This window comes from Capronia coronata (assembly GCF_000585585.1).
Source record: "Capronia coronata CBS 617.96 chromosome Unknown acBCG-supercont1.1, whole genome shotgun sequence".
In the NCBI taxonomy this organism is placed as follows: domain Eukaryota; kingdom Fungi; phylum Ascomycota; class Eurotiomycetes; order Chaetothyriales; family Herpotrichiellaceae; genus Capronia; species Capronia coronata.
Window position 1 is genome coordinate 1,476,324 of NW_006912893.1, and position 18,926 is coordinate 1,495,249.

General features: G+C 52.9%; 6 protein-coding genes across 6 annotated transcripts; all 6 read left to right on the forward strand.

The window, feature by feature from the left end:
* Positions 1–1,218: 1,218 nt before the first annotated feature.
* A1O1_00528 (uncharacterized protein) lies at positions 1,219–2,088 on the forward strand (the record flags this gene model as incomplete). The annotated part of the gene is made up of 1 exon (XM_007721446.1): positions 1,219–2,088. The coding sequence occupies one exon, from the start codon at positions 1,219–1,221 to the stop codon at positions 2,086–2,088; it is 870 nt and encodes a 289-aa protein (XP_007719636.1).
* An 808-nt stretch (positions 2,089–2,896) lies between these two features.
* A1O1_00529 (uncharacterized protein) lies at positions 2,897–3,454 on the forward strand (the record flags this gene model as incomplete). Its single annotated transcript, XM_007721447.1, has 1 exon — positions 2,897–3,454. Exon 1 carries the CDS (start codon positions 3,062–3,064, stop codon positions 3,452–3,454), a length of 393 nt encoding a protein of 130 aa, XP_007719637.1. The 5' UTR covers positions 2,897–3,061.
* A 1,283-nt stretch (positions 3,455–4,737) lies between these two features.
* On the forward strand, positions 4,738–8,604 carry A1O1_00530 (uncharacterized protein; the record flags this gene model as incomplete). Its single annotated transcript, XM_007721448.1, has 4 exons — positions 4,738–5,022; positions 5,087–5,497; positions 5,546–6,989; positions 7,040–8,604. 4 exons carry the CDS (start codon positions 4,738–4,740, stop codon positions 8,602–8,604), a joined length of 3,705 nt encoding a protein of 1,234 aa, XP_007719638.1.
* A 1,723-nt stretch (positions 8,605–10,327) lies between these two features.
* Positions 10,328–12,784, forward strand: A1O1_00531 (uncharacterized protein; the record flags this gene model as incomplete). Its single annotated transcript, XM_007721449.1, has 1 exon — positions 10,328–12,784. One exon carries the CDS (start codon positions 10,328–10,330, stop codon positions 12,782–12,784), a length of 2,457 nt encoding a protein of 818 aa, XP_007719639.1.
* Positions 12,785–13,526: 742 nt separating this feature from the next.
* A1O1_00532 (uncharacterized protein) lies at positions 13,527–14,926 on the forward strand (the record flags this gene model as incomplete). Its single annotated transcript, XM_007721450.1, has 3 exons — positions 13,527–13,651; positions 13,727–13,917; positions 13,971–14,926. The coding sequence occupies 3 exons, from the start codon at positions 13,527–13,529 to the stop codon at positions 14,924–14,926; spliced, it is 1,272 nt and encodes a 423-aa protein (XP_007719640.1).
* Positions 14,927–16,299: 1,373 nt separating this feature from the next.
* A1O1_00533 (POT family proton-dependent oligopeptide transporter) lies at positions 16,300–18,601 on the forward strand (the record flags this gene model as incomplete). Its single annotated transcript, XM_007721451.1, has 5 exons — positions 16,300–16,600; positions 16,666–17,090; positions 17,179–17,266; positions 17,325–17,338; positions 17,495–18,601. 5 exons carry the CDS (start codon positions 16,300–16,302, stop codon positions 18,599–18,601), a joined length of 1,935 nt encoding a protein of 644 aa, XP_007719641.1.
* Positions 18,602–18,926: the final 325 nt, after the last annotated feature.

Genomic DNA, 18,926 nt, shown 5'->3' on the forward strand with positions numbered 1-18,926 from the left:
GATACTTAGATACCTGGGCAAGGTCGGGTACTACTCGGCCCGGATCCAGAGTAACAATACAGAGTGAATTACTCGAAGAGGCCTAGCCCCGAGCTGGATGGATCTCACTTCAGCTGCGCTGAGTCGCTGACACTTGACTCTCCAAATACTAGTACGTACTTACTCCAGCAACCTATTTTCATCCATCCCTCAATCCATCCATCCTTCGTCTACTTTGTACACGCGCATCCTTCGTTGACCCCATCTTACCTTCTGCCCCAATCGCGTCACCTCCAACATTGACCTTCTGGCCTGGCGTCTCAACCATCTCGTCAACCCCTGCAATATGCTGCCATCCCCTATCCCGCCATGTGCCTCTAGCCGGGCAAGCCACTGCTGAAAATAGAACTATCGGCGGTTACAGCCTGCGATGCGGTTCACATCTGGCCTCACCTTCTTTAGCTTCACCCTGGATCGCTCCCTCGTATCTTATTGCTCACCAAAGCAGATTGTCCTACGCTAGTGGTCTTCCGCTACCCCAGCTCTTTCAATCTGGTACGAGACACGCCCTCTCCCTCCCTCTGGGACCAGCCACGAGTGGCCAGTATCATTGCAAAATGGGAACTCCGCTGCTCCTAAAGTAAGAAGTGATATATTCGAAGCCTGCCCGATATAGATAATGGGGCGGCAAAGACATGTTCTCTGGCGTCTATCCGGGTGACACGGTTGGCACCGTCGTCAACATCAGCTTTACAGCTCCGTCAGGTTTGAGCAGGGCTCCCTACTATTGTCTTGTTATTTCCGCGTCTCCCCAACCTCACATCTCGGCGGGATCGATGTTGGCTTGATTACTTTATAGTGGACCTTGGGACCACGTTGGCTTGTTGCAAGAGGTTTGACGAGGAAGGCCAGTGTCTATTTGAAGGTGGACTCATTCCCTTCTGTGCTTATGCGGCCCCGCGAATGGACACAACATTACGGACGCTCCTTTCCGTGGACTTGCCTCAAAGACCGGATCGGCTTCACAAGCATTGAAAGACTCTTGAAGTGGACCATCCATGAGTTTTCCCTGCAATAGGAAGGGAACGATTGCTGTCATCAAAGTTGTGCTCGACACAGATCACGACCATGCTTGTCAGAGCAATGTGCCCCTCTCCGACGCCCTACCTTCAGTCTCCACCAGTCCTGGACAGCACGCTGTCTGCCTGTTCTCGAGAAAGTGTCCAGTCCTTGGGTACCATGGCTGCAGGTAACAGGCCAAAGTTGTCTCTGAAGACTTCAGGTCTTACGGTCAACTATAATGCGAGCACCACCAGTCGGATTTCAGTCAATACGGGTGTGACCATGACGCCGACTAGTTCGAATACTTTTGCCAACACTTTCGACCTTGTCTACCGCCCATCGCCGGTCTCTACGATTTCGTCGCCAGCAACAGTGACGCAGCGGAAACCGGCGGGCCATCCTCTGTCTGCCACAGCGAGATCCCCAGGGCAACCATATAGCCTCAATCTACCGTTCGGGTTGCAATCAATCTTGAAGAACAGTCCTCTACCCAAGGATATTCGTCGACCATCCGCCTGTTCGGCTGATGCGTCCACTCGAATCTCAGGGAGGCGTGTCTTCTTTCCGCCGACAAAGAAGGTGACGTTCCGGGTGATCCTGGAGGAGGAAATCGTCACAACGGAATATGTGAAATGCCATGCAGACCTGAGCTCGTCCGATGACGAGTCATCTTCGTCTGAGCTTGAGGAGGAGAGCAGCACTCCCTTAGGAGATGGCAACAAAGGCTTTAGGGAGACCCAGGTTCGAGTAGATGAATACACTGGACGTGGGAGGCGGAAGAGAAAGTCTGTAACTTCTTCTGAAGCCGATGAGGGGGACTGGACACGAGGGAGACGCAGTAGATCGAGAAGCACATCCGCCCGGAGGACAAAGCGGAAAAAGAGGAGGTGGGAATGGACCGCAGAGCTGGGTCCGCCCGTGGTTGACCTCGAAGTTGGAACAGAAGCCACGATTGTGGGAGTTCAAGCCGTCACGCATGGGCAGCCACCGGCATCTGATGTATCTGTAGAGAAAGCCGTACACCTGGATCAGGCAGCGACTCAATGAATGGCCATGACTGCAAATTCTTACATACCCACCTACCCAAGTGGTATTCTGATGCAATGAAATGCAAACAATCAGATATAACCATCCTGTGGTTGCTTGCATACCTCACAGCACTCTGTAATCTTGAGATGGTGCTGTATCGCTTTTACAGGTCCGTCTCGTGGGGCGAGGCGAAGACATGTCAAAGATAGATGTATCGTCCAGTGTCCACAAACGCCTCGTTGGTTGTTCACTCCATCATTATTACTCTCGGTCCATCTTGTCCGTATTCGACTTGCTCTGGCGCCGTCCCTAAAAACGTATATTCTTGGTACTAATGTTTGTTGCATCAAAAACCGACCTTAATACATAGTATAAGCATTAACAAAATAACATCAACCCTTCAGCCACCTCCACACCTCCAGGTGCATCTAATAAACTTGACAAATTCTTCCCCAGCGAATAACAATTATGTCACATCATCCCTCAGATGCCGAGCCACCTTATATAAACTTAATGAAGTGGCACCGCAAAATGATATAGGTACCTACCTGGTAGGCAAGCAGTCCGTAAGGTTGATACAACAGGCGTTCTCATCCAACGTAGGTGTACTACCGCCTATTGAGGTTGTGAAGGGCGCCCCTACCAAGATCTGGCGGTGTCACTTATTTTACAGGGTGGCTTGATGCTTCGGCCTCTGTATTTCCTCCCCCCTCGGCTGCAATGCTGCCACCACCTGTTCCGTCGTCGGCCGAAAGCAGCTCATTAAGATCAAGTCGCAAAAGGAAGCGAAGTGATGTGGAAAGTGCAGCTGCCTCTGGTACATCGTGCAGCTGGAGGCCTTTACTGGCGCTATACTCTACGTGACTTCTTCCCTGTCCATGCGGATAAGAGCTTCATACCGGGATTAGGTCCCTTCAAGGGGCCAGGAGAGTGGTCCGGCGCGCCGTTGGCCGCATTGACACGCGTCTTCCACATCATCGGCAACCCTACCATGGAGGGAATCCCCGAGCCTCAGCTAGAGCAGTTGTGGCAGCTGCGCAAGTTGTACGCTCGAAAAGTCACATCCACAGGTCTGCATGAATCTTCTCGACGCGAGCGAAGTGCAGAAGAAATCGCCTCAATGCGAAATGATGGCCAAACTCCAGCCAATACGCCCGCGACCGTCCCATCAGTGCCTACCTATTCAGGAGCAATGTCAAGAGATCGTGACCATAGGGACCACGATCCGATATCAGTGACTGGCGTGCGAGGCTCGAGCACCATGCAAGGAGGTCGGAAACCAGCAAGACTGAGGGATCCAGAAAGTGCCCAGCTCTTGAGGTTTGGACGTGGAGCTTCAACTGAGACCAATGTCCAGCGATATGTCACAATGATAATGTCCTAGCCAGTACCACTAGACCGACGTGGGTTATTTCTTGATCGCGATCAAGCCGGATCTTTTCTGGGGTATGCTAAATTGCTGCTAGGAGTTTGGCTTGTGATTGAGGAGCGTGCGATTTCACGGAGGACTTGTCCTATTACCACGGGGCCCTTCCTCAATCCTGCAAAGGGGCACACGACGCAGCCTAAGGGTGGGTGCCATAACAGATAGCGGTCATCTAACCCGGGTGGTACTGAGATGACCGCCTTCTGTTGGTTAGATGACCGCCATCTGTTATGGCACCCACCCTTAGCCTACCTCCAGACACCCGCAGGATTTTGTAGTTCTTGACCAGGAGGGCTTCGTTCAAGAGACGCGGGTGGATGGAAGGAAAGTGTGGGCAAGTTCCTCAAGCTCATAATCATTATTCTGGTGTGATTCCACAACTTGGACAGGGAGTACAGAGTATTTGTCCACGACCACTGCTTATGTAATTCTGTCTCTTTGCTGCCAGTCTTGTGGAAGGCTCGCATGCTCGCTGTCGCCAGCATCAAGCCAGTACTGACGAGACCGGCCTTTGCCGGAGACGCGAGGTCGATCTTGATCTTGATGACTGGGGAAGGACGGTTGGCGTCATAAGCTCCAACTGTGGTGGGCCGAACGGGCTTGACATCTCCATTTCTTGGTGCGTTTGTGGCTTGATGTCGAGATCTGATTGCAGTTAGCGGCGAGTCTGGTGGATGATTTTCATGGCACTGGCGTCACTCGGCTTTCTCTGTACAGAGTAGATCTTATCCGCCAGCGACTTGTATACCTGTGTGTCAGTCAATCAATCAATGTTGTCCAGTCGGGTGGGTGTTTATATGTGTATCTTGTGTGTGTGTGGCACCTTCGTGCAGTTGAGCAGTTGCTGATCTGGGCCCCGTTTTCTTTGAGGCACTGAAACGCAGTTCTCAAACAGTTGCACTGCAGTAAGTGATGAAAGCTGGCTGCGGTGGAACTGACACTTACGTCACTGGTACTTTCGAAGTCAAACAAGCTGCTGGCCTCTTCTTGCCGGACACTGGCATCCATCATCTCCCAGCTTCTCCTTAATGTCCAAGATTCTTTGCTTAAACCTTCTCTCCTAATCCTACTGATCCCATCTATTCTATCAGTACCTGCCTGTCTTTCCGTTTTTCTTTTGGTGCTGTTCATCTTAAAGGAGGTCGCCGTTGTAAACCGTGGTATGCGCTCGTGACGCCGTCCACTCCCCAATCGAAGCCCCTTCGAGCAGCTAGCAACGCCGTACCTCCCACACTGTGCCCATGGAGGCCCAGCAGCAGAAGTCGGGGAAGCCTTGGAGTGGCACGAACAAAATCCCAAACATCAAGGAATTTGTTGCACGACTCGACAAGGACAAGGCCGATCGAGACAAGGACATCGATTCACACACTCAGAACCAGCGCGCAGCCAATCCTAATGAAGCTACGCCTCACAAAAACGAGAAGCGCCATGAACATGGCAAAACTGTTACAGACCCGGTCACTGGCAACGAAATCGTCATCGCAGATGTGGGCAAGGAGTATATGGCGAGGGCAGACAATCCTCAGGTAAGGATTGGTGGCTCACTGTTGCAGCCTTCTTTTTCTAAACAGAAAACTGACAGCCTGGTAGCTTTCAGTTCCGAATGCCAACCTAGGCAAGCCTACGCCTGTTAAGACAGAGCACTCCCAGTCGAACCCGGAATACAAAGAGAAGCAAGACATCACAGCTCCTCCGGACCCGATCGCTGAAGGAAGCACCTCCGATGTCCCCATCCATGGCGAGAAGACCAATATCTTGTTCCACCCTACCCCTTCGGTCAGCTATGAACCGATGTTCGCAATGCTCGAGAAGCGGGCGGGTGGTCTTTGCATTGCCATTTTGGCCTCGGTTGTGGTTATTGGTAAGATGTTTGGCGGATCACTCAAGGGTCTGATACCCCTGGGAATGTGTCTTGCCTCCGGCGTTTGGCTATGGATGAAGGAGGTGGTGAGGAGTGGGCGAGAAGTCGAGTGGCACAGCGAGCAGACGAGAGGAGAAACGGTATGTCTCTTACTCTTATCGACACCTAGGAACTGCTAACATTCGCAGGCGGTCGCAAACCTCCTACCCGAATCAGTGGAGTGGATGAACACCTTCCTTGGCGTGGTCTGGGGCCTAATCAACCCGGACATGTTTGCGGGCGTGGCAGACACCTTGGAGGACGTCATGCAAGCGTCTGTTCCTGGCGTCATCAACAATGTCCGAGTCGCGGAAATCGATCAAGGAAACAATCCCATCCGAATTCTTAGCCTACGTGCACTACCCGACTCCAGAGTGGGCGATTTGAAACAGAGTATTCATGAGGAGAACAAGAAGACCAAAGACCCTCAAGAGGCTGCTGCCGACGAAGAAGGCGGTGACTATTACAACCTGGAGATTGCTTTCGCCTACCATGCCAAACCTGCCGGAGCAAGTGCTTCTTCAAAAGCGAGAAACATTCACATGAATCTTGTCTTCTACCTTGGCGTCAAAGGAGTTATCGGCGTACCGTTGCCCATCTTCGTCGAGCTCCAAGAGCTGATTGGAACGGTTCGCCTGCGGCTGCAGATGACCCCGGAACCACCTTTCGCCAAGAGCCTGACTTTCACTTTGATGGGCGTCCCTCATGTGCAGGCAGGCTGTATTCCGATGGTCAAGTACGGGGTTAACATCCTCAACCTGCCTCTGATCTCGAATTTTGTCAACTATGCCATCGGAGCAGCTGCCAGCATGTATGTTGCTCCAAAGTCGATGCAACTGGACCTGAAGTCGATGCTGCAAGGTGATGACATCACCAAGGACACTCAAGCGATTGGAGTCATGTGGATCCGGATTCATCGTGCCATCGGGCTCAGCAAGCAAGATCGCCGAGGCAGCAAATACGGCGGAAGCGATCCGTACATTAACTTGTCCTTCTCCAAGTATGGCAAGCCGATGTACTGTACTCGTGTCATCTGCGATGATCTTAACCCGGTCTTTGAGGAGACAGCTGCACTTTTGGTAACGCCGGAGCTGATCAAGGCCGACGAACAGCTCAGCGTTGAGCTATGGGATTCGGATCGCAATTCAGCCGATGACATGGTGGGTAAAGTTGAATTGTCGATGCAAAAGATGATTCAACATCCGGGTAAGATGTATCCTCAGATCTCCAAACTGGCTGGTGTGCAAGATGGCACAGAAATGCCCGGCGAGTTGCACTGGGAAGTTGGGTACTTTGGCAAACCTAAATTCCGCCCTGCCATGCGAACCGATGGTAAGGACAAGAACCTGCCCTTGAAACTGCAAGACAACGCCCAGTTTCAAGATGAAAAAGGCACGATTGACACTGAAGATTCGGATGCCGTGGCACACACACCTCCCGATCCTCTGTGGCCAAGCGGCATTTGCAGCGTGATTGTCCACCAGATTGTCAGTTTGGAACTTGAGAACATCAAAGGCAGTCAGGGTAACAGAAAGGGTAAAGAGTTTGAGCCGGCCAAACCATATGGTGAGGCCACCGAGGAGGAATCTATCAGTGAGTATGCCCAGCGATCCAGAGAGGAAGAATGTTTCTAACTGAAACAGGATTGCCGACCTCGTATTGTACCATTCTTTTCAATGACGCGCTTGTCTACCGTACCCGAGCCAAGGCCGTCAGCAGCAAGCCCATCTTCAACGCCGGCACAGAGCGATTCATGCGTGACTGGAGATCCGGGATGGTCACTGTCACTGTCCGTGATCAGCGGAATCGCGAGCATGACCCTATCCTGGGTGTGGTGCCTCTGCGTCTGTCCGACCTTCTCACCACGAGCTCGCAGGTGACGAGATGGTATCCACTTGACGGCGGCATTGGCTTTGGCCGCATCAGGATCTCAGTTCTCTTCCGAAGTGTGGAGCTCAAGCTTCCTCCGAACATGCTTGGTTGGGACGTTGGTACATTCGAGTTCATCTCGGACCAGATCGTGGCCAAAGGCTGGACGGCCAACACCAAGCTCAAGCTCCGTACCGGCGGTAGCACGGCCAAGGTTTCTCGGACGCAATGCCACAGCAGTGAAGAGGGTGATGGCGTCTACTGGGATGTGTCTCCGCAAAACAATCATCATGTACGCCTTCCGGTCAAGTACCGATATCGGTCGCCTGTCATTTTCGAGTTCCATGTAACGGGCAAACGTGGTGCAGCGGCGTACGCTTCGATCTGGTTACAGAACCTGGTTGACAATCAGGAAACCCCGATCGACATTCCCATCTGGAAGACGAAGAACGGAAGCCGGATTGTGCAGAACTACATCACAGCCGAGAATCTCCGTGCCTTCAAGGACCCGGGTCTAGAAGACCTGGAGGAGGTCGGAAGATTGCAATTCCGTGGTCGCTTCAAGGCAGGCATGGATGAATCGCACCGGGACTTTGTGGTGGATAATGACACGCGCGAGACATTCGAGACATGGGAAGCCTGCCTGACTGAGGGCGTTCGCGAGCGGGTGATCGAGGCGGAGGTGCCGGAAAGCGTTCAAAAATTGCACGAAGCTTCTTTGACTGAAGGTCGAGATGTGCTCAAGCAAGACGTTTCGGAGGATGAGCGAAGTAAGTGGCTGAGCAAATCGCCAGAACAATGGTCTGGCGCGTTCGGCCATGACCCGAGAGCATACACCAACAAGCAACATGAAAAGATTGCCGAGCCCGGTGTGGATGACCCTCCGCATGATCCTTACAACCCGTCAAGCGATGATGACGACGATGGGAACAGCGATTCGTCATCCGATCTGGGCATAACCGATGCCAGCAGCGCCCCGGATGGGGCAATGAGTGCCCATTCAATGACGACACGGTCGAACGGGACAGAGGAGACACATGACGAGGCTGGCCGTCCAAGCGCAGATACAACGATGACAACCGATACGAAGTACACCACCATGACTGAAGCTTCGACAGATTCCGTGCTTCCCGTGACCAAGAAGGACGCTAGATGGGACAAAAAGGCGGGGAAGCGAGCAGAAGATCGTAAACATCGCGGATTGTCGCAGTGGACGCCCGCGCGGAATGTCAAGTTCGCAAAGGATGAAGCGAAGATCGGAATGAGCAAAATCAAGAAGAGATTCGCCGGGGGCTTGGGCGGAAGAGAGCCTGGGGTCGAGACTGAAACAGGCGCCTAAGCAGGACAACGAATACCAGCCGACCCGGTGGATTAAGTGAGGTTCGATGGAGGAAGAGAACTCCGTAGGGCCGAGACAACAGTCCCAGTATGTACTTGTGTACTCTACAACTGATAGGTAATAACGACCTTATTGATCTTAGCGACCACTTTAATAGTTGTGGAATACGACTGATAAAAAACGAGATTACCTCAACGACTCTCACAGTGATGTGCGCATTGCGAGAGAATGATACCTATCGTGTCATGAACGTTTGAGGCTAACATACGAACAGAGGCTGAAGTCTTGTGAAACAGAGGAACAGTAGCAACGGGATCGACCCAGCATGCCCTGACTCAGTGAGTACTAGTACTCGTTATAAGCATTAATAATCACTCCGTACCCACCTGTACCCATCTGTACCCAGCGCGCCAGCAAGCCAGCACAGTGGTGGTAGCAGGGAGAGGCTATGGCCGGGGTTCCCGAGACGAGATGCTTCCCCTACTAGGAGGGCCCCAAGCCGGAAACCGGGACAAGAAAAGTTGAAAGGATCGTTGGTGATCCGGCCCTGCCTTGGACAAGGTGGATTCATTGGTCATGGAGGTTCAGTCTCTGTAGAGGAGTGTCCAGTGGCGGCCGGAGGATGGTGAGGCTGTGTAGTGGCGTTGTTCTGGGCAAAACTCCATCCTACCATCTAACGCACTGCAGTGCTAGCTGAGGAGATAGGTATGTTCTGTAACTTCTGTATACGGCGTAGACTGAGGACACAGCTTAGAGATTGTTCCCGTGTGCACCTAGATACCTGTAGTATCAACTATTCTGTATATTAGCTAAGTACGCGAGACCTTTGCTGAGAAGGGGCCTAAGGTATACCTGATAGAGGATTGTAAGTCAGAAACTGTTGCTGGGGCGGGCTTTAATGTTGTTATACTGCTGCTCTGTATTTACAGAGTACCGTTTAGGTGCACTGCAGGGCAATGCATTGGTGATGATCAAGTGGAAACCTTAATAAACTTAGCAGGGCCCAGAGGTGGACCAAGATTATCTTTCCACCAATGGTAGTCGAGAATCAATTGGGACTAGTATATTAGTGTGAGAGATGCTACTTTAGTAGCAACCGGCGGTCGCAGTTGGGCGTCTCGGAGTGGGACAGCTCTTGGCGACGTCGTCAACCTCCTCTCGGCGTTTAGTCAGTTCAGCCCCGAACTGGAGGCCAATTCCTTCTACAGCGGACGGCAGTGCAGCGCAAAGCCGCCAGACTGCAGCCGGCGCAGGTTCCAACTTCTGGTTGTCTTGCACTGGAAGGCAACCCTCCCTCCTTCACCGTCAGCATAAGTACCAGGTATCAACATCACCGACGACCATCTACTAGGTAGCGTTAGCATCTTGTACGGATACCGCCGACTGCTCAGCGCGTCTGCAAACTCCGCCTGGGCAGACGACAGCCGCTCGCTCTCTCTGATCTTCGTCTCACATTTCTCTTTTCCGCCATATCTCTCCAAGCGCTTCAGCATTGGCCGTCGTTCTCCTTTGTGGACGCTACATTCCGGACTACGTGCACTCTTCAGCCGTCCTAGGTCTGCAACAAGAGCGCTGGTTCACGAGGCTTCCGTGGAAAGAACAGGCCGACTAATACAAGGATTTGCCTGTGGCCGTTCGTTCATTCGATATACTCACTCAGCATCTTCATTTCTCATGCCACCCTCCTGACCTGTGTTCGTGACTACTTGTCTGCTCAGGCGCCATGCGCCTCTTCGAACATCTGGCTGTCGTGGTGGCATCATGGCTTCTCCTCACCTCTACAGTCGACGCCCACTCAAAATCGAGAAGCCCATTAAACTATCTGTCATTAATTGAACATCCTCGAATACACTCGCCCTCGCACAGGGTTAATGCCTACTCAAGTTTTGACCTCACCTTCGACCTGCACCAGAACTCCGAACATGTTAGACTCAGTCTCGAACCAAACCACGATATCCTTCATGAAGATTCATATATTGAGTTTCTCGACAAACATGGCAATGTCAAACACGCGGAAAAGATGGCACGCGAGGACCACAAAGTGTACCAGGGAAAGGCATTCGTGGTCGATGCGGACGGAGTGTCGGAGTATGTTGGGTGGGCTCGGATAGTGGTAAGACGAGACGGTGTACACCCTCTGTTCGAAGGCGCCTTTACGGTCAATGGCAACCACCACCACATTCAAATGAAGTCCAGTTATATGGCCACCAAGCACCTGATGGACCCGGACCTCGAGGATGACGATGACGAGTATATGGCTGTCTGGCGAGATTCCGACGTTAGTCGACAAACACATACCGAGCTGAAGCGCAGTGCTGGGCTGACCTGTGCCTCGGACAAGCTGGAGTTCAACTCGAATCCAGACCATCCAATCTTCCGAGACTTGACGCTCAAGCGTGACGTTGGCTACTGGGGGGCAGTGTCCTTTTCCAACCTGCTCGGAAAGCGCCAAAACATCGATGGCGGCGGCGCGGGGAATGGTAATTCAGCCGGTGTCAATCTCAGGTCGACGATTGGTAGCACGGCCGGCTGCCCTACAACCCGCAAGGTCGCCCTGCTCGGTGTGGCCACCGACTGTGGCTATACCGCCAGCTTCAACTCGACAGATAGCCTACGACAAAATGTCATCACCCAGGTCAACACTGCATCCGACCTTTACCAATCGACTTTCAACATCACTCTAGGACTGAGGAATCTGACCGTCTCGGAAGCCGAGTGTCCTGGCACCGCAAGCAGCCAAACTCCCTGGAACATCGGCTGCACTGGTAGCACTGACATGACCCAACGCCTGAACCTCTTCTCGCAATGGCGCGGGCAACGGGGCGATGACAATGCTTACTGGTCGCTCTTCACGACCTGCAACACTGGTGCAGAGGTTGGTCTTTCATGGCTGGGGCAACTATGCAACCATGGGTCCACCGACCAGCAAGACACCAACGGGACAACCCAAAGCGTTACGGGAGCCAACGTCGTTGCAAGGACTTCGACCGAGTGGCAAGTCTTTGCGCACGAAACCGGCCATACATTTGGCGCGGTGCATGATTGTGACTCGAGCACCTGTGCGGATGCCAACACAGTCAATTCCGGTCAATGCTGCCCACTGTCCGCCACCACATGCGATGCAAACGCTCAGTATATGATGAATCCTTATTCATCATCCGACATAACGAGATTTTCCCCTTGCTCCATTGGCAATATTTGCAGTGCTCTGGGTCGCAATTCTGTACAGTCGACCTGTCTCACAGATAACAAAGGAGTGGTCACTATCAGCGGTAATCAGTGCGGTAATGGTATTGTGGAAGAGGGCGAGGACTGCGACTGCGGTGGCGAAGAAGGCTGTGCCGGAAACTCTTGCTGCAATCCTACCACATGCAAGTTCAACGACGGCGCCGTATGCGACCCTGGGAACGAAGGGTGCTGCACGACTTCTTGCCAGTTTGCCAGCGCGGGAACTGTCTGCCGTGCAAGTACGAGCCAATGTGATCCTCAGGAGACCTGCTCGGGAACCAATGGTACTTGCCCCGCGGACACGACCGCACCCGACGGCACTGATTGTGGCAACGGTCTCGAATGTGCAAGCGGCCAATGCACCAGTCGTGATCTTCAGTGCCGAACGCTCATGGGTAGTTACACTTCCAACAACGATACCTACGCTTGCAACAGTCAGACCTGCACCCTGAGCTGTGCCAGCCCCGACTTTGGACCAAATGTCTGCTATAGTATGCAGCAGAACTTTTTGGACGGTACTCCCTGTGGTGGTGGTGGACACTGTCAGAACGGCGTTTGTCGTGGGAGCTCAGTGGGTGGCGAGGTCAAGTCGTGGATCGATGACCACAAAACCCTCGTGATTGCTCTGGCCAGTACAATCGGTGGGCTGATTCTTCTTGCCATCCTTGGCTGCTGCGTGCGGGCCTGCAGACGGCCCAGAGGCAAGAGATTGGGTGGGATGGTGCCGACAAGCCGGCCGAGAAGGAGAGCAGGACCTGGCAACCCATCGTCAGGATGGGACGGGCCACAGATTCCTCCGCAGATGAGAGATCGTGGGTACGGAGGTGCCTGGCAGTCGCCTCCAGTACAGATGCAACCCGCTCCCCCGAATGGTTGGTATCCTTCTCAACCGCCTCCGGCCTACGCTGGCTGGGGAGACGCTCCTCGAACGAACACTGTTAGGTACGCCTGAGTGGGCTGATATTTGGGGTTTCCGAGACCTATTAAAAAGAAGGCGTGAGCAGGATTGTACAGCCTCGACGCAGCATAATGCCAGGCCAAGATCATTGGGAATGCTCTTGGGATATGGGAGTACATTGCATGGGCGGCGTTGAGCTGATTGCTTTAACTCTTGCTACGACCGCCTTGACGACCAGATGGACATGATCCGCATGATAAATATGGAAGAATCGCAGTGTAGATTTGCGCTGTCTTTCAGCCTGCGTGTAAGAAACGAGACACTTGACATATAAGTCGGGTTGATGTCTACCTAGGGACTGCACATATATGCCTATATGCCTATATGTCTAGGTCTGTATGTGAGATGCGGTGGTCGTGGTGATATAGAAAAGGAGAAAAAGCCTCGACGTTTATTCGTCCCGCATTCGGCGCCCTTTAAACGCGATGTCATCATCTGCAAATCCGATCTCGCATCATTTCCTGCGTCTCTGACTGGCCAATTGATAGATATCGCACTCTTCCGCTGAGGAACTCTCATTTGGATACGAAGGCCGATGAGATAGAAGTAGCATGTTCGTGTCCCTGTTGACTCACGTTCCAGGTCTGCTGTCCTCATGAACCTGAGCTATTCGACAACCACAGCGGCCATCCGATCTGCGTCCCGTCACATCACGCGAGCCGAACTCCCCTCTTGCTCCAATCTGCCTTGGTTGAGTCGGTCCACGATCCATCGGCGTACCCTCTCCTCTCTCAGAATGTCCACCAAATATGCCCCGGCGCAGCGCGTCGCCAATCAAAAGCAGGATGTGTGGTCTATTATTAATGAGGCTGCCGCTGCCTCTCCCGTTCAGCCGATTGTGAACATGGGACAAGGGTTTTTGTGAGTACGCAGCATTGGCAAGGCACTTGTCCGGGCAGCGCACCAAGACATCCACGGCTAATGTGTTGGGCACAGTGGGTACAACCCTCCTCAATTCATCCTCGACGCGGCGAAAAGCGCCCTTGACCGGGTAGAGTGCAACCAATACTCACCGACGAAGGGAAGACCGAGGTTGAAGAAGGCTATCGCGGATGCGTACACCCCCTTCTTTGGGAGGAAGCTGGACCCGGAGACTGAAGTGACCATCACAACGGGAGCCAATGAAGGTTGGTTCCAGGGCAGCTTGAAATCAAAGACCAAGGACTAATAGACACAAAAGGCATGCTCAGCGCATTCATGGCCTTCATCGAGCCGGGCGACGAGGTCATCATCTTCGAACCTTTCTTCGACCAATACATCAGCAACATTGAGATGCCCGGCGGCGTGATCAGATACGTTCCGATGCACCCTCCGGCAGATGGCGCGGAAAGGACGTCCTCGGCCGCAAACTGGACCATCGACTTTGACGAGCTGGAAAAGGCCTTTAATGACAAGACGAAGATGATTGTGCTCAATTCGCCGCACAACCCCGTTGGCAAGGTGCTCAGCAAGGAAGAACTGACACGGATCGGCGAGCTCTGCCTCAAATATAAAGTCATCATTCTCTCGGACGAGGTCTACGATCGGTTATATTATGTCCCTTTCACTCGAATGGCGACTCTGTCTCCAGAACTGGCGCAGACCACTCTGACCGTGGGTTCGGCAGGCAAAAACTTCTACGCGACAGGGTGGCGGGTCGGATATCTGATCGGGCCTCCGAACCTGATCAAATACGTCGCCGCGGCTCACACCCGGATCTGCTATTCCAGTGTCTCTCCTCTGCAGGAAGCCGCCGCGATTGGCTTTGAGCAGGCCGACAAGGTCGGATTCTGGAATGCCGCGGTCAAAGAAATGAAGGGCAAGATGGATCGTTTCTGTCAGGTGTTTGACGAGCTCAACATCCCTTATTCCATTCCAGAAGGTGGCTATTTCGTGCTCGCCAATCTGTCCAAAGTGAAGTTGCCCGACGGTTACGACTTCCCCGACCATCTTAAGGACCGACCGAGGGATTTCAAGATGGCATGGTTCATCATCGTCGAACTAGGTGTGGCGGCCATTCCCCCTTCGGAGTTCTACACAGACGAGCGGGCACATTTGGCCGAGGATTGGATGCGGTTCGCCGTTTGCAAGAATGATGATGTGCTGGAGCACGCCAAGGAAAGACTGAGAGGGTTGAAGAAGTACATGCAATCGTGAACCACGCGTTGGACACCCAGCCACCGAAGAGATAGAACATCTCCTGTAGTCTGTCCTCCTCATCGTTGCAGCTACGATGCAGCGTGCTCGGCGCGGGCAGGGTGATTTCGTGAGTAGAATAGGACAAGGTAAATACAGTATCTTCTGCTACCTACATCCCGCCTATCCTGAATTTGCTCCAGTACAGCACAAGTATTGGGTCTTCTGACGGTCGCAGCTCGGAGGGATCTCGATGATCAAAAGACCGGCCGGAAGCCATCCGTCACATTGCAGTCGCCGTTTTGCTCCGGGATCAGACACAAGTCGAATGTCAAGAAAATGCCATGCAACCGAATGTACGTTCTCATGCGACAACTGTCGCTTCTGGTCAGTGCAGGACAAACGTGATTGGTACATGGTGATATGGTCAGGCTTATCTATATTGGGTATTCCACACCTACACATATCTGATGTTACAAGACTTGCGCATGCCAGATAGCAGATCGCAAAACAGATGTCAGTCTGGACCGATGACTGCCGTCGGGGTTCAGGGAGGATGCCGAGCCTTTGTATTGCGACGTAGGGGCCCTTCATGCGTCAATCCTAGTCCCCGGTTGGAGACAAAAATGGTATGGGCGAACATCACGGTAACAGCAATTCCTGACTTCAGGTAGTTGTCGAATGAAACCCCGGGCATCAACCGTTGATAGCCATGGATATCCAATAGGGCAACTGCAACGTGTACGAAATGACGGTTATGGCACCTTTGATAAGGTCGACCAGGAGGACCAGCCAAGCCTGGTTGATTCGTCTAGGGAGGTCGGCAGAGGATAGGAGTCCTTTCGAAGCCTTTATCAAGATACCACAGAAGTAACGTTACCAACCCTAGTGGCATGGAAGCAACCGAATGGCTGGACAAGAACTGCTCGTCGCCTCCAAGCAGCAGCATCCCAGAAACTAGTAGGGGGCTTCAGCCTTGGTGTCTCTTGGCCGTTCTTGGCCCGCTCCGCGCTGCGGACGCTACTATTGGACCAGGCTCGCGTCAGTGTTCGTGTAACAGACCGGAGGGGCAAGGGGACCCCCAACAACATCATCCTCCGCGCAGTGCATCCAACTGGACGATAGCAGCAAGAACCAGTGCTTGACTGATATCCCGGTCAGGCCATCAGCGGTGGTTATGAGGTCAGGTAAGTCAGTGGTAGGAGAGTATGCTCCGTGCAACTTCAGGGTTGCACTGGGGATCATGTCGCCCATCCACTCCATGCTTGTCGTCCCTACATGTATACGACGTTCCCTTGACCAGCGCTGGTGAGCATCTTTTTGATTCTCTCTCTTTATTCTATTCTGTCTTTGCCGCTCTTTCTCCACTGGAATACCCTCTGATCAGGAGCACCATGTCTTCTGGCGCTGCGAACCTCGAGTCGGGGGAGATAGCCAAGGCTGGAGTCCCCGCCCTCGAGAAAGGGTACGTTGACGAGAAACAACCTCAGGAGTACGACAAGGAAGGAGCCCTTCACCCCTCTGACTCCGAGATCTCGTCTGATCTCCTGGTGGGGCCCAATGGAGAACAGTACCCCAGCGAAGAGGAGTGGAAAACGCTGAGGCGCACACAAGGACATGTCCCGTGGATCATATACACCATCGGCCTTGTCGAACTGTGCGAGAGATTCGCCTACTACGGCACAATCGTCGTGTGTGAGTTCGACCCAGACTTCTATAGGAAGGAGGGATGTTGTGTTGCTAACGCCAGAGGATTCCAGTCAACAACTACATCAACTGGCCGTTACCGCCCGGTTCGAAGACTGGAGAGGCCGGAACTGATGGCCAGGCGGGTGCCTTGGGTTACGGAACGCAAGCGGCGACAGGACTGACTCTGTTCAACTCTTTTTGGTCATACCTGATGCCCATGGTCGGCGGCTACTTGGCAGACACTTACTGGGGTCGATACAAGACCATCAACGTCGCCATCGGAATCGCCACCTTTGGACATATCATCATCTTGATCTCGGCCATCCCAGGGGTTATTGAGCACTCGGACGTTGCCATTGGCGTTTTCTGTCTCGGATTGATCTTCTTTGGCATGGGTGTCGGCTTCTTCAAGTGCAATATCTCCCCGCTCGTCGCTGAACAGTATGAAGACAAACATCCAAGGGCTGTGGTAATCACCGAGAAGAGTGGTGAAAGAGTAAGTTTCTGACTGTTCGAACATTCTGTGACATTCACTTCTCTTGTCAACAGTTTCCCCGCTGGCTGTTGCTGACACAAGGTTTTAGGTCATTCATGACCCAGTCATGACAATCTCACGTATCTATGTACGGTACTACTTCATGATTAACGTTGGTGCTCTCGCAGGGCAGATCAGTATGGGACCCCATTCCTCCTTGGTGTCTATATCTCAATACTAACGCGCTGAATCTAGGTATGGTTTACGCGGTTCGTTTAACCTTTTCCTTTCCTGCTCTCTGCTCCCGAGAGGCAATGTTTCTCATTGAAATAAGCCTTGCGGGGATGCAGTGTACCTTTAAATGGCACGCTGTTAAATTGGAAGGCTTTGTCAGACTAACATTTGAACTTTTTCTGTTTTTTTAGGAGAAATACGTTGGTTTTTGGCTCGCCTATCTCCTACCGACCATCCTGTTCCTCCTCACGCCTCTCATCATGATCTGGTGCCGACACCGGTACGTAAGACGACCACCGACAGGCTCAGTCTTCTCCAAGAGCACGCATCTGGTTATTTTCGCCCTGAAACGCAATGGGTCTTGGAACCCCAAGACGCTGATCAGGCGAATGCGCTCCGATGAGTTCTGGAACAGCGTGAAGCCAAGCAACGTGGCCTCGAAACCATCCTGGATGACATTCGATGATGCGTGGGTCGACGAGGTCCGCCGAGGCATTTCAGCCTGTGCCGTCTTCACCTTCCTGCCCATCTACTGGCTGTCGTACTCGCAGATGACCAACAACCTGGTGACCCAGGCGGGAACCATGAAACTGAACGGACTGCCCAACGACCTGGTGCAGAACCTTGACCCAATTGCGCTGCTGATCTTCATCCCCATCTGCGACAAGCTGGTCTACCCTGCGCTCCTGCGGGCGGGCATCAAGTTCACCCCGATCAAGAAGATCACGGTGGGCTTCGGCATAGGGGCTATTTCGATGATGGTGGCCGCGATCATCCAGCATTACATTTATGTCAAGTCTCCTTGCGGCAATCACGCCACTGACGGCGACTGTATCGCCGAGCTCGGGCCGCCGGATATGTCGGTCTGGATCCAGACGCCGGCGTACGTGCTGATTGCCCTCGCCGAGATCTTCACGTCCATCACGGGCCTAGAGTACGCTTTCACCAAGGCGCCCAAGAACATGCGATCCTTCATCACCGGCATCTTCTGGTTCACCAACGCCTTCTCCAGCGCTATCGGTCAAGCTTTCGTCCCCTTGGCCAAAGACCCTCTGTTCATCTGGCTGTACACTATCATCGCCTGTCTCAGCTTTGTCGCCATGTTTCTGTTCTGGTATACTTTCAAAGAGCTGGATGCTGAAGAAGACGCTCTCAACGCCCTCCCGGAAAGTACCTACCAGGGGAGAAGGAGCAGTGTTGTCGACGTCGAGGCTTTGAGGCAGAGGCAGATCGAACAAGACAGAATTCGGAAAGCCCAGGGCCTTACAATTGGAACCGGGAACTCTTCTCAGAAGTGAATGGTAGCCTTGCAAGTGACTGGTCGAAAATGGTTGCGTGGTAGTCACAAGAGGTGAAGACAAGGTACGATGACTGCGCCTGCTTCGATACAGATCATCGATGCGCCCCTAGGTGCGTTCGACGGATAATGATCCCTATGTCGATAGGTAGAAGGCCGAGAAAGAACACGGGTTGCTCCAGTAGATAGAAGTACAGGTCAGAAGCATGCTGGTAGGTAAGCATACTATTATTTCCTCGTGGAGGACCGTGTGTGCACAGTGCGGTCAAGATCTAAGAACATGTCAGTGCTAAAAAAGGGGCACCTCAGCCTCGTCGCGGGGTTTG